Source organism: Rhinolophus sinicus, chromosome 14 (assembly GCF_057876585.1).
Source record: "Rhinolophus sinicus isolate RSI-liver-muscle chromosome 14, RSI-T2T, whole genome shotgun sequence".
Lineage (NCBI taxonomy): Eukaryota > Metazoa > Chordata > Mammalia > Chiroptera > Rhinolophidae > Rhinolophus > Rhinolophus sinicus.
This window is the reverse complement of record NC_142514.1, coordinates 116,105,155-116,120,735: the sequence shown is the minus strand read 5'-3', so window position 1 is coordinate 116,120,735 and position 15,581 is coordinate 116,105,155. Positions and strand designations below refer to the sequence as shown.

The 15,581-nt window shown below is 32.0% G+C and overlaps 1 protein-coding gene across 4 annotated transcripts in view; it reads left to right on the top strand.

The window, feature by feature from the left end:
- DYNC2H1 (dynein cytoplasmic 2 heavy chain 1) overlaps positions 1–15,351 on the top strand; it is a 292,996-nt gene extending 277,645 nt beyond the window's left edge. For all 4 annotated transcript variants that reach the window (XM_074335553.2, XM_074335552.2, XM_019717180.3 and 1 more), the window contains 2 exons: positions 3,667–3,783; positions 14,811–15,351. In XM_074335553.2, the coding sequence (XP_074191654.2) occupies positions 3,667–3,783; positions 14,811–14,969 (276 nt within the window). In that variant the 3' untranslated portion in view covers positions 14,970–15,351. The remainder of the gene's footprint in view (positions 1–3,666; positions 3,784–14,810) is intronic.
- The last annotated feature ends 230 nt before the right edge of the window (positions 15,352–15,581 follow it).

Sequence of the window (15,581 nt, the reverse complement as noted above, 5' to 3'; positions counted from 1 at the left end):
TTGAAAAATGACACAATAAAGTATGTTACCCTTTACATACAGTTTGGAAACATGAAAAACAATACTATGTATTGTTTATGGATACATACATATTTAACAATCATGTAAAACTAAATTCAGGATAATGACTAGGTCAGGTGAGAGCAGAAGAGGAACTGGAAAGGCAAGGTATGCACAGACGACTTCAGCTATACCTGTAGGGTAGGGTTTATTTGCTTAGAAATGTGGAACAAATGGCTATATGTTAAAGTCTGGTAAAAATAACTGGTAGGAACGTATAAATTTTAAAATATTTTTATGATTTTCTGTGTGTTTAAAATATTTTTTTTAACTTTTAAAAGGCGGGTTCTAGCAAATAAAGTCATATAATAATTTATCAAAACAGAACTCAGAATTTAACATGAAATTCACTGTTAAATTCATGTTAAAGTCAGAAGTATGCAAGAAATTCAACATCATGTATAAATAAATTAATGGCTTTAATTATGTTTTCAGTGAACAAAATCATTACTATTACTGTTACTAACCTTCTTTGAGGTGAGAAGCTAAGAGTTGATTAAGATCCTATACTATGAACAGCCCTTTCAAAATAAATGAAGTCTTGGTTGTTAGCTTTTTGGAATATACTTATGCAATCATGGTCGGCCTGATCTACACTAGCCCTTTAAATTGCAGTTTTGAAACTGTAAACAAAACCAAATTTTTTTTTTTAAATTTTTAGATATTTTTGTTGGAGGTTCAAGTGTGACTAACATTATTTGAGTACAGATTTTTTCTTTTTTGGTTTTATGATTTTATTCTATTTCTGTTCTGTTAAATTGAAATCTATACATTTATAAGCAAAAGAAGAATTAGAGGAAAGTATATTATGACAAGAGATGCACCTTTAGATGCCTTTCATTTAATTATTTGCATTCAACTGAAATAGTATATTTGTACAGATGTCAAGAGGCAGTCCGAACAATATGGTTTTTTTAATATAACGTAAACAAGTGAGCTCGATCTCAATAATTATTTATTTGCATCTAAGGGATATGTATCATGCACAGTAAGGCAGAAATGGCTAACACAGACTTCTAATAAACTTTTAGTATAAAGTATGAAGTATGCCCTATAAGTAAGTATATATGTAAGTGTAAATAACATTTTAAAATGGTTTATCATTTAATGGTGAAAAAGAGAGTGGAAATACAGCATTGATAAAATTAGAAAGCATGCTCTAACACATCATGTAGTTCTGTGATATGTAAATGAAGTGATAGTATAGACTCAATCTAGAATAAATTTGGAAAATTTTGCATATTAAATATTATAGGCAAAAGTTCTTTTGACTGGAATTATTCAAATAACTTCTGCTCAAACCTTTATTTTGCCTCACTTCAATGGATACATAATATAAAATAGTTCTAATGTCTAGAAATTAGAAGATGGATTATATTAAATGAACAATAGTAGCTAACATTTATTGAGCATTTACTATATATATCAGGTAATTTGCCAAGTATTTTAAATATACTGTTAGAGGGGAATTCTTATTTCTCACTCCTGTTGTTTCCTCCTATCTGGAGGGAAATTTAGTAATGTGGATACTTGTAGACTCTCTCTACCTTCTACCTTACTTCTTCCTTCACAGAAAAGGAGCCACTTTACCTGATTATGTAGTTTGGGTCAGGAACCCAGAGCTGAATAGTGCGCCTTCCATTTGTGCCTTACCCTTGGGTCTGCACATTCTTCTCTACTCCTTCAGGGTGGTCTGCACTTGGTACATACAGCTGGTTCTTTAGCTTAGTCCACTTGTAACTACACGTCAAGCCTGCCAAATTCTTGAGTTTAATATTAGGAAGACTATTTGCCTGGAGATATGTTATATCATCCAAACATTTTTTTTCAGTAATAATGGTAACATTTTGACCCTTTCTGTTTTTACTCCATTTTTTAATGCAAAACTCCAGTTGGAACAAGGGTACCAGTTGTTGATACCACTCCAATCCCTGATATATTTTAGTACATAAACAATTTGATATTGCTTTTTGTCATTTTTATGTTCACATTTCATTTTCAGGAAGAAGAATGTCTTTACTTTAAATTCTGCAAATTTACCTAAATTCCAAAATAGGGTAGTGATAGAAGATATGGAGAGAAAAGAAAAGATTTAGAAGATGTTTATTAGAAGTGACAGGACCTGGTAGTTGATGGCATGTGGGAAGTTTGGGAGAAGGAGCCAAGAATGTTTCCCAGTTGTCTGAGGAAGCAACTACATGGCCAATGGTGTCAATTACTGAAATAAGGCTCCAGAGAATAGTATTCCTGACCCCTCCCACCTCCTGGTTGGAAGAGGGAAGTGATGCATTTATACCTCATGTTGACTATGCATATTACATAGTCAAGTTGTGACACTACCAATAGGGACTACCTTTATCAATTTCTGTGTAGACTCATTGAGCTTAAAACTTAACAAAATTTCTGGACAAGGCCTTATTATCTTTACTAGAGGGTTTCTGGCATTGAAATTAGCAGGTACTCTCTAAATTTTAATTCACATTTTTTTCAAGGCCAAAATACTTCAACTCTTGAAGCAGCCTGTATATCATCACATCAGTAGTATAGTAGAAAGAATATTGAATATAAGGATTAAATAATTCTATTTTTATCCCAGCTATTTCATTATGAAACAATTGCTTTTTGTTTCCATGGTACAGCAACCTTACTGTAAAATTTGCTGTTCAAAACTATTTGTCAAGGTGTATTCTCCGAGTTACCTCCTCAAACCTGAACCATTCCCAAACTATAATATAGCTGAAAATGATTTTAACTCTTACATCTTAAAGTGTTATCTTGAATCTAAATTCTGTATACTTTCATTTAGAATGTTAAATCTCAGGTACAATCTAATAGGTACAATCTAATATTTATAAGATTTTTTTATGTTATCTATCAAGTTCAAATGATGGGAATACAGATGTGGCTCTGAATACAAATACTGACTCTACATTTGTTGCCTTTAGATAAACTCAGGGTAGATTAAAACTGCAGAAACTAAAAGAATGAATACTTTTAAAGAAAAAAATGTGAAAGTATGTTACCAAAATAATTATATTTACATAATTTCTTAAATATATGTTTTAAAAACATATATTTATACTAAGGTTAATTCAAAGAAAGAGATTAACTCTTTCTACCTTTTTATTCTTTTTTTAGGTCTGTATGGCATGTCAAGAATTTTTGCGTTAAATTCTCTGAACTTTTTTCAGCTGTTTAAAAAATGATGCCAAAATTCCAATCAGGGAACACATGTTCTTATTCTCTAATTATACTTTTCTTTCCTCCTCCTGGAGAAAGAATAACTTTTTGGCTTTTGCCATTACATTTCTGCTACTCTAATGCCAAGGCACCTGTAGTTATATAACTGATGACATTTGTAAGTATTTTTTACTAAAATTTTTGCTAAAATCGAGAATCATTCTAAAGGAAATTTACAGTGAACACTAGTCTTGATCTCTACCTTCTTTATTCTCATACAAAATACCATAATTTTTGTTCTCATTATTTGGAATACATAGTCACAATGGAAAGTGTTGACTATGTTCTTAAGATATATCGTAGTACAGATATCATAGTACAGATATCATAATACAGATTTTAATGGTTGATGTGTTTTTATGGCAGATCAGTGGCTTATTACTGGAAGGATGCAGTTTTGATGGAAATCGACTTTCTGAAAACCAGCATGATTCTCCTAGTGTATCATCTGTTCTTCCTTGTTTTATGGGCTGGATTCCACAGGTAATATATTTTTAACAGGTACAAGTTTTAATTTAAACAATTCATTCTTAGATTTTTATCTTTCCAATAAGATATTCTTGACCTAAGAATAGGTCAAGAATATTTTTGTTTACTTTCTACTCTTACATGTACTTAAACAAGTTTACAGCCAAAATATTGTGTCCTTTATCATTTTTTAAGGTGAAACTGACTCTGGGTGGTGAACACACAATGTGATATATAGATGGTATATTACAGACTGGTACACTTGAAACCTATGTAATTTTACTAACCATTGTCACCCTAATAAATTTTAATTAAAAAAATGTTTAGGACATTTTTAAATCTTCAATTTGTTATGGAAAGAATAACATTATAGTTTTTAATTTCTACTTAATTTATAGCCTAATAAAAAACAAGCCTCTAATGAAAATATTCTTAGTATACAATGACTACGTTCCTGTTTTTCTCAGCAATGTGCTAAATGCTTTATATACTTTACCTCATATACCTTTCAGAGCAGCCCTGCAAGGTGGATATTATTGTTCCCATTTTAAAATGAGGAAATTTGTGCTCATATAGATTAGATGACTTCCCCATAGTCAGACACGTGGAAATTGACAGTATCCAGATGTTAATACACATCTGGCTTTATATCATACATATCACTAGGCTGCTGATAGATGGAGAAAAAATGTCTTGACAAAGAATTATTTGGTTAACTTTTCCCCTTTTAAAACCTTCAGTCATTGAAAGACCTTTCAACAATGGAACTAGGGGGATATTTGCCTTTAAACTAGAACATAGTTGTAGGTGAAGCACATAACTTTTACTTAATATAATCTTAAAATGTAAGTATGAATAAACTTTAAAGTTTTGATTCTAGATCTAATGACCAACAAAACTTTCATATACTACTTTTACTACAAGAAAATGAGTTTTTTCATTGGGAAATAGTACCTTGAATTTTCCAGTTATTATAATTCTATTTATAACATAAAAATCAAGAGCATCGGAATATTTTTAAATATAAAACTAATAGAACTAGCAAAAATTAGCAGCCATTACTCAAAGAGCTAAAAGAGCATCCCCTAACTTAAAAGAGCATACATTTCCATGAAGTTCCCCAATTTCCCCCTATATCAGCTTCATTTTCTTTGGTATTAGAGTGACATATTAGATACAGAAGAGAGAAGTTGAAATAATCTTTATTTTACTTCAGTCTGGCTATTAATTCCTATAAGAAATTTCTATCAAAAAGTTGTGGATTGTAAACATTAGGTATGTGAGCTAAATTTAAAGTTATATGCAAAAGTTAAGGTTGGAATTTGCTAAGGGTTGTAACCATAACATATAAACTTTTATATGATGATAGAGATGAATTTAAATGAATCTAAATGACATGAAGTGTTAATTTTCTGGCAAACAAAATTAAAAGCCATATAATGACCATGATAGGAAAGAAAAGTAGGACATATATAAACTTAAGGAGAAATCCCTGCAGTAAAAACAGAACATGAAGAATCACTGAGGAGGCATAAATGCCAAAGAAAATGACCTGGAAAAACACCCACATAATTGACCACAAACTGCATGCAAATCAGGAATGTAATGTTAGGAACAAAGCCAGACTATTAGTGAGTTATATGAAAAGCAACATGACATTACAAGAGATTTATCCCTCCACAATATTTTACTTTGTGTATTATTTCTATCCAATTTTATTACCACACTTTAAAAAGTTAGGAGTAGAAAGCTAAAAATAATTTAATTTGAAATATAGATCATATAAAGAGAGGTAAAATGAATTGGAGTATTTAGCCAATAAAATAGATGGCTAAAAGATAATCTGAATTTTTTATTGTTTTTATAAAAGGGATTTCCACCTAGGCTTTTGTATTTTTTCATGACACGTAATGGAAGGATTTATGGCGCTTCTACACTTCCGTTTTTCCCTGCTTTACAGTGAGCCTCTTCTTTCCAAATAATCTTACTATTTTCAGACTGTCTCTGTTATCTTAGCCATGAAGGAGAGAACATGAGGCATAGTGTTTCATAATACAAAATTTTGGAGTCCAGCAGACTAAATTCCTTTCACAGCTTCCAAACTAAATGAGCTGGGTGATTTGGGGCAAGTAACCTTACCTCATTGAGCCAATTTCCTCATTTGAAGGCAAAGATAATGATATTTCTGTAGGACCATGTTGAAGAATAAATAAGCTCCTGTGTGTGTGAAGTACCCAGAACAGTGCCTCATACATGGCACGTCTAATTTATCCTGATACCAATATTTTAATATGTTTTTTATAATACGATGATTTTATAAATATACGGGGCTTCATAGTTTACTAAGTGCTTCCAACATCATTAAATACTTGGTAAATTCCTATATACCCTATATTCTGCTGAACACTGGGGTTACAAAGATAAACAAATCTCTTCCATCTGGTAACCTAAAAATAAAAAGGCGTTTCAAAGTCAGGCAACAAGTGTTTATTTGAGATGAGTTAGAATAGCTATTTGGGATGCACTGCAGGCAGAAGTCCAAATACTTCCAATTTAGGAGACTAAGGCAAAGGATATTTATGAGAAGGGAAAGGGGAACAATTAAACTATTTTGCCATGTATAATGTGCACTTTTTTGCCCAAATTTATGAGGGATAAATAAGGATGTGCATGATACATGTGTAGTACTACTTCCATATCTATAAAAATATTTTTAATTCCTTTATTTATGCTTATGAGTTAAAAGTGTAACTCTAGATATCAATAACGATATCCGTATGCAAAATAATACCTTGGAATGCAATAATCGGTTTTGTTGAATTTACCACATCTTGTAACGACTAAGAGTTCTTGGCCTTCTATGATGGGTAAATATCGTAGATTTGTTACTGGTACATAGAATTTCTTGTACCTTGTATCCGTTCTTGTGTTTTGTAATTATTTGTTACATAAAATTCTTGTACCATATATGTTAAAAAATAATTGCTAAAATTCCTTTATCATACAAAAAACAAGTACCTAAATGTAAACAAATAAAAATTTGAATTAAAAAATTAAAATGAAAGATATTTTTCCCTGAAAGTTTGGGCCAAAAATTTGGGTGCACATTATACACGGGGGCACATTAAACACAGCCGAATACAGCACATTAATAGAAAGAGGCACTTCTATTTGTGCCAATAACATAACATAGTGATGGTAATTGTAAACTGGTTTTTAATTTTCATTCCTGTAGCCATCATTCCATTAATAATAACCACTTTCTTGTTATCTTTGCAAATGGTTCTATGAGACAGACAGTGTTGCCCTGGGCCCAGTCCAAATGTTATTTTGCCCTGTTTTAGCATCCTAAAGATTTGAGGCATAAAATGTGCAAGGCGGTTCCTCTGGCATGGCAGCTCCAGCTCCATTTTAAAGTGGCTACATTTATTTATTTATTTTTTACGCATCAAAGAGTCTTATGTTGAGTTGGGGAGCAAACAGGTAAAGAAACTATCATCGTTCAGAGTTATAGTAGTTTACATAAAGTGCTTTGGCAGATGAGGAAGGCCTCAACTCTATCATGGGTGAAAAGATAAAGAAAAGTCAGTTAACCTCACAGAGAAAAGAGGTGGCTTCTCCTGGGGCTGTAGGCACAGTATGAGTAAGAAGAGTTCCAGCGCAAATTCAAAGTAGGAAGGGGCAAGTCATTCCGATAGAAGGCGTAACATATTTAAACACATAGAGATATGAAAAAAAACACACAAATAAAACCTTAGGTTATTCTGAGAACTGCAAGTATGGTTCATCTGGAAACGTGTGGTTTGTATGGAAGACTGGTAGGGGATATGGGTAGAAAGGAAGGCCAAGACTAAGTATGACAAGCCACACAGCCATGCCAAGGAATTTAGACCATCTTAGGAAGTGACATAGGAAGCTATAAAGAATTTAGAACAGGAGTGCGGTAAGATCAGATTTGTAGTTTGGGAAAATTAGCCTAGCAGTGAGAGGGTACTCGATTGGCCCTGGGTGAAATACAATTAGACACTTGCCTTTCATAGTGATCCTATGAGTTTGGTAGAGCAGGTTTACTCTCTGCTTTGTTGATGAAGAAACTGAGAATCAGGTAAGTCTCACAATGCTATCTCTAACAGTTGAGCAATAATAATTAGAATTTATTGGTATTCATTATGTGCCAACCACTGTGCAAAGTATTTAAAATACAAGATATTTAGGCCTTTCAAAAATTTTTGAAATAGGAATTGTCATCTCCATTTTAAACTAAGAAAACTGAAGCTTAAAAGATTGTGTAATTTGACCAAGATAGCATATTAATAATAGGCAACTAACATTCAAATCCAGGTTATGGCTCTTAAATCTTAGGCCTAATACTGAGCCAACCTAACAGTATAAACCAGAGTTTGGAAAATTCCAGTGTACTATTTTTGTGCCACCCATAGCCATGTGAGCTATGAATGCTTTTTACATTTTTAAATAGTTGAAAAAATCAGAAGAAGAATATTTCATGACATAAAAATTGTATGAAATTCAGATCTCAGTGCACATAAATAAAGTTTTGTTTGGAAAAGCCATGCCCATTTATGTAGACGTTGCCTATGGCTGCTTTCAGACTATAACAGCAGAGTTGAGTAGTAATGCCAGAGACCATATGGCCCACAAATCCTAAAATATTTGTTATCTGGCCCCTTGACAAAAAAGTTTGTCATCTCTGTTTAAACTATTAAACCTTCCAACTTCTGCTTATTTTTTTTTAGGTCAGCCATAAATGTTTTTAGTAAGTTTTACAGAAAAGGGGGGTGGAGGGGAGACATCAAAATTTTAATGCATTTTTACTTAAGAGGGAAGGAATCAGCATAAAGTAGAAGGAAGCATCAATATCAATTTATGTAAGTTACTAAAAAGAATTACTTTTCCATTTACTCCTGTGGCTACTTTATTGCAAAAAGTATAGACTCCTTTGATAAGCTGGGATGAAATAATGCAGTTCAGAATTTTGGTGACTAACCCCTTTTAGGCCAGAAGAGAGTTTTTTCACAAATTATTTCCACAATGTTATCTGACACCTAATTGTTCTGAGTAGCTTCATTTCAGCCGAAACATGCTAAACAACCCAGGCATTTGTACAGCATTGCTATGAGGTAGACAGCACCTCCATTTTTTAAATAACATTTTAGGTTGCAGAAGATGAAGGACTTTGACATAGTTATTCATATTCTTTGTTATGTATACGACCACATAGTAAAACAAATTCTAAGACTTTCACTGGAGGGGAGGGGAGCTCTGCCATTGTTTCTATTATAAACGCAGTGTACTTTGCCACTTAACAAAATTAGAATTAGAAATTCTCAAGGACAATGAAAAGTAAACTGCTGGTGAAAATATTTTCCTAGTGTTTCTGTTTACCGTTATCTATGTGCACTAAAATAATATAACCTATACTCAACGCTGTTAATTTATACATTTATCATATATGATGCACATTCTTTAAGTTGTTCCAGTTCCAGCTCATTGCTGGTCGTAAAATTAATATAAGCCCAAATTAAGATTTCCCTAGAGGATTTTACTGAAAAAAAAAAAAAAAAAAAAAAAGCATTCTCTTTCTCCAAAGCATTTCCCAAGAAAGTGCTCTATACAACAATATATCATAATGGTTCTCTTTGAAAAATTGTTCAGCAAACAAATTGAATAAACAGTATTTCCTGCCCTTGGAAATTCATGATGTATGTATTTGAGAGTATGAACAACTCTTGAGAAACCCCAAAGATTACCTAACACACAACTTTTTCATGCACCTACATCCCACCCTTCATCTGGATCTACTATTATACATAAGACAGTTTGGGAAATGCTGCTTTATGTGATAGAACTGTCTGAGATGATGCCCAGTTCTGACATTCCACAGGATGTGTTTGCCTTTGTTCTACCTTTTCAGTAAAGGTGCTATTTAGGGTTCATCAGCCCCACAGTAATATAGGGGCCCTGAGCTAGTCCAAACCCCGTAGGCCCAGACTTCCCAACAGGCACAGTAATTGACAATTCAACTTCAGAAACAATTTCATGTACAGGGAAAATATGACTATAAAATGATTCCATAAGTCACTCACAAAAATAGCCTTCATATTACTTTTATATATATTAAAATATTATCACCTTGTATATCAGAAGATATATGCTGAAAACTCTGTCTTGTATGAACCATGGTTGAAAAATAAATATTTAATTAATATCTTTTCTTAAGTATTTTTTTCTTAAGGACTTATTATGAAAGCAGTGTTGTTAGCATCATACTATTGAAAAATATGAGGGAACTATTTTTCTACCAAAATACATTTTAAGGAGTAGCTAAACATTCTTGACAAAGCAAATTCTCAAAATATTCATTGTTGGCAATTTGTCGTTTCCTGTTTTGAGACAATTTATTTTTTCCAGAATTGCGTTAATTATGCCACTTTTATATAGATTAAACATCTGATTTCCTAGCATTTCCTTTTCTAAAGAAGAACTGTTCCTTGAATTTATTCATAAACATTCAGAAAGCATGTGTTAGAATAAGTTAGTTGGACTTTATGCATAAACTGATGAGAAATATATTTTGGTTTACCTTCATGTATGTTTTATAATAGTGAAATTGAGTTGAAATTGGTCAAATAGTTAACATAATTAACCTAGGTAATTTTGTTTTCTTTGGAGGGTTTGTTTATTGTTTGATTTTCATTTTGTTATTTTATTTGGTTTGTTGCATAAGTGATACCTAATATCACCATTTGCCTTTGTAAAATGTTTTGTCTTCATTCACATATTAGCCTACTGCCTGCTATTTATAGTACATGTGTATTTTTAAGTTACCTTCCCATGGGCATGCGCATGAGTATGACATTTCAAATGTTAGCCTCATTATTGACTGAGCTAGGTGGACCACTTTCTAGTTTAATAAAGAAGGATATATGAACACATTAACCATTTTAGATGAATCACATATAGATTTTTATTAAATTTTATTTACATAAAGCTAACTTTTTTATGTCATGTAATATTAATATGAATTACTTGAAGTCTTCCTAGTATCTATTATTTTACATTAATTGAGTACTTAATATGTTTGTCAATAGTTATTAATAAAATTTTAATTTCATCCGAATATTTCAGCTCAGCAGGGCCTTTTACTTTGTTTGTTAAGAGAAACATATTAAAGAAGGAATTGTGTTATAAGAATTTAGTTCAGTTAAACCACATTCGTGGAACTTCTAGTTGCACAGGATACTGTGCTAACGGTGAGAATGCCAAAGCACTTAGCTTGCTACTTTGATCATTTATTTATTGGTGACCTAAGAGTAAGTCCATTCAACTATTTTTTTTTTTTTTTTTTTACAGAAGGTTATAGCATTTACCGTGTAAGAGATCTTGAGAAATGACAAGCAAAATTTTAAGAAGCAACTGTATGTGGTGTTTTGCTTTTGAAACACTGTAGGTTTTGATAGAAATATTTGTACCCTTGCTTTAAAACAAACAAAAAAGAAGCCTACAACCAAAAGCAGGTTTGGAAGGATTTGGAAATATATACAGAACTAATAAATTGATAATGAATATGCAAAGAATGAACTTTGCATTACTGTTAAGTTCTTAATTTAACGGAAAAATTGCTTGGCATTAAAGTAAAGAAAACAGAGAAAATCTCCTGAATAGAAAGGAATAGCCTTGTAAAATATTTCAATCTGATGTTTCTATTTTCATTTTTGACCATAGAAGTTATGGGGAGCAAAGTAAATATCAGGTGGTAGAGAAAGATAATTTAAGACCTTTCCTGGGATTATAAATAAATATTCATATATTCAGACTTTTCAGTCCGACAAATGTGTAATGTTTGTATGTTATTTGCTAAAGAATTTAAAGGCAACACCAAAAGAAAGCCTGTACTATGTTATTAACTTCAAGAAGTTATAAAAGGAGTTATGAAAATTACAGGATTTTCTGAATCCTAAAGATTTGCCATTTAAGCAGAATTGGAGAAGAGGGAAGAGATAGGGCAGTGACTAATAAAATGGTTGAAAAGTCTCTTTACATCATAGGCTGTATTTTTCCTGAGGCACAACCGGGGTTCATTTTCTCTATTAATCCTTATTAGATTAACATACCCCAGGGTAGTATTTTGTTGTCTAATAATTTTTCCAAAAACTATATACTATATATGTGGTGTGTATGTTGTTTCCTAAACTAAAATTTAAGCTTCAAAGATTATTTTCTCTATTTGAATATATACTGATACAATTGTATTAGTCTTATCATTCTAGACACATTAGCACATAAAATACTATTAAATGAATGGCTGAATAACTTACAGAATCATCAGTACAGATAGAAAAATTAGAAAGATTCAGGGCAGATGGTGTTTTTATCTATTTGGGCAATGATTCTCCATGAAGAATCAATTTTATTATGTGTAAATCAGGATAAGATTTAGGAATGTTAGGAATGAATGTGTTTTAAAAAGGACTTAACTGATATATATCAAGGACCAGAAGAGTCAGAACAGTATTTGAGTGAGCAAGTGAAGGAGGGAACGAGGGAGGGAGGGAGGGAGGGAGAGAGAGAGAGAGAGAGAGAGAGAGAAGCATTGAGAAAGATAATAGATATTTCATATAATGGCCACTTAGACTTAAAAAAATATTTTTTCTTCAAGGAAAAATTTAAAACACTCTATTTTCATTTCTCTCTATCCTAGCACCATCTGTGTGACATGTAGTGAATGCTAAGAAGTTGGGATCTTTTGAGAATTAGTAGGAAGAAAAAGACAGGTGTGTTCAGTCCAAAGAATTAGAGATATGTGGATAAATAATACTTTGCATTTGAGCTCTTTAATATATCACTGATTCTTCATTATCTTGTTAGGTACATACGTGTTTATCTCCTTTTTGTAAAAGGGAAACTGATGCTCAGAGAGTAACCTACTTAGGGTCAAGAGTTCCTAGGGAAGTACTCCAGAGCCCCAAAATGATTTATTTCCATAAATGCTATTGTCTTCTATTTTGAAAAGTAACAGAATAACAGTATTTAGGTGCTAATATTCATATGCCAAACGTTTTTCAACTGTATTGAATATGGAGACTTTGCAACTTCCTAACTGGGTTATCATGGTAAATTTTCTATGACTTTCTGATTCGTCACCTGTAAAATTTTAGAATGTGTCTAACTTTTCACTTTCACTCTAACTCTAAAAAATAAGTAATAATCCATTAGTTTAATAAAATTATGTAAGTGCGGTGAAAACAATCCAAATTTGAATTGGAAATATTAACTTATGATTTAAAAAAAACATATTTCTAAGCTGTCTGAAAAGTCTTAGGAGAATGAGAGATCATTTCTAGTACCCAGATTATGATTACTAATACCATTTCTCATTAAAGAAACCAAGGATCTTCAGAGTAATGACTAATTGATTTCTGGGACAGGAAATCCAAAAGACGGGGTTGTAACATATTGACATGCTGGAAAGCCAGGAAGTTATTGAAGATGACAAGGAGGAACACATTAAAAAAACAAAAAGAAACAAAAAACAAACAAAAAAACTCAGGAGCCAACTTAAAAGTTCCTACTGAACAAGGATTGACAGTTTAAACATCAATAAGATAATAACATTGGATTGAAGCTCATCAAATTTGTTTAAATCCACCAGTTCATAGTAATATTTTTACAAAGGAGGTATTGGGAATCATTGAATACCTTTACATTATACTAGGGAACAAATTCTTTTATTTTGAAAACACAAAGGGAAATTGGATAGCATTTATTCAGACATTCCTATGTGAACTGTCTTTTATGGTAATCAAAAAATTGATAAGTAGATAAGAAGTTTCTTTATAGATATACTCCTGCCTGGAAATAAAGAAGGAATGATAGAGTTAAATTATCATTTGATAATCTTGAATGTACCATGTTTCCCTGAAAATAAGACCGGGTCTTATACCGTATTTCCCCCAAAATAAGACTGGGCTTTATATTAATTTTTGTTCCAAAAGACGCATTGGGGCGTATTTTCAGGGGATGTCTTATTTTTTCATGTACAACAATCTACATTTATTCAAATACAGTAATGTCATCTTATTCTGGAACATCATCATAATATACTAAATGTGTCCATCTGGCTGACGATCTTAACTGGGACTTATTTTCAGGGTAGGTCTTATTTTCGGGAAAACATGGTAATAATGATCTCCAGTGGCTCCTAATATCTAAAAAGAGAGACAACCAGAAAAGTATGCCTCTTGATGGAAGTATACAGTACCACCTATGCATTCTTTTGCCAGAAATGAAATCGAATTTGAGCTTATCTCCAAATCCAGTTTACAAAAATGTAGGGAACAGATGAACATGATACCATGGAAGTGTAGCCAATAAAAGTCAATGTGGGAAACTTTTTGGTATAGTCTCTTCATCAATTTGCAAAAGAAAAAAGGAAAAACCTATAAATTTATAAGACATAAGAGACATAGCAAAATGCTAGCATGAGCTTTATTTGAATTATGGTTCTAATAAAAATATTTTTATTAAATGTATTGGGGTGACATTGGTTACTAAAATTATATAGTTTTCAAGTACTATAATTCTATACTACATCATCTATATATTGCATTGACTTTGGGTGGTAAAAACATTTAAAATATTATGGAATAATGAGATAATGGATATATATATGACATTGTTAATATTTTATAATGTTAATATGTTATAACAGTATCATGGTTATATTTTTATGCTTTATTTCTTGCCATATATTTATAGATTAAATTTTCTAATGTGTAGATTTGGTTCAAAACACTACAATACTTGCAGCTATGGGAAGATTATTAATGAAACATTGGCCGTGGGTTAATTATTGCAGCTAGATGATGGGGGGTTATTATGGTAGTTTATTTTAAAACATTTCGTAATAAAATATTAAGTAACACTTATTTGAGAGGGTTTTGTGTTTGTCTTTTTTTGTTGCCTAATCATCAGCTTCAAAACAGTATATTGCTGTATTTTAAAACAAAATTCTTTTTAAACAGGGTTCATATGGTCCATATTCCCCTGATGAGTGCATATCCTTGCCTGTTTACACAAGTGCTGAACGGGATTGTGTGGTAACCAATATCGATGTTCCGTGTGGAAGTAGCCAAGACCAGTGGATTCAGTGTGGAGCAGCTCTATTTCTAAAAAATCAATAGGATCTAATGGCAATAAAAACTGTCTTAGCAAAAAGAAACATTGATTACTTGAGTTTTAAATACACTATGTGGTCAGTCTACATTGGAAATGTTAGTACAGAATATTAGCATACAGTTGCCCCATGTTGTTGATCTCATTGGGTTTTTATTTCAGTGGGTAATGACAGCACAATATACCTTTTAAAGTAGTACTTAATGAAGTTAATGTTAAAAATGGAGTATTCCCTTTATAACATTAAATATTCCTGTGAGACTGTTCACTCTTTCACTGGCTCAAAAATTTGTTTTAGGGAATATGTTCAAAATAGTGTATTTAAGGAATCAGTAAGAAATATTTTGTCTACTGTGCATAATTATTTAATAAAATATAAGATAATCATTTTTCAAGTGTTAAAGGTCTATTTTTTTTTTCACACGACGAACCACAGTTTAATCAAGTAGCTTAAACCACAGTTTAATCATTTGTAGACTCTTTTCCAAAACCAATGGGTGGTATGTGACCAACATATAATGACAATAATAACTAAGGCTTAGCTAGCGCTCACTGCACCGTGCTAGGCACTGCTCCAAGTGATTGACTGATAGGTAGGTCGGTGGAAGGATGCCTCAGTG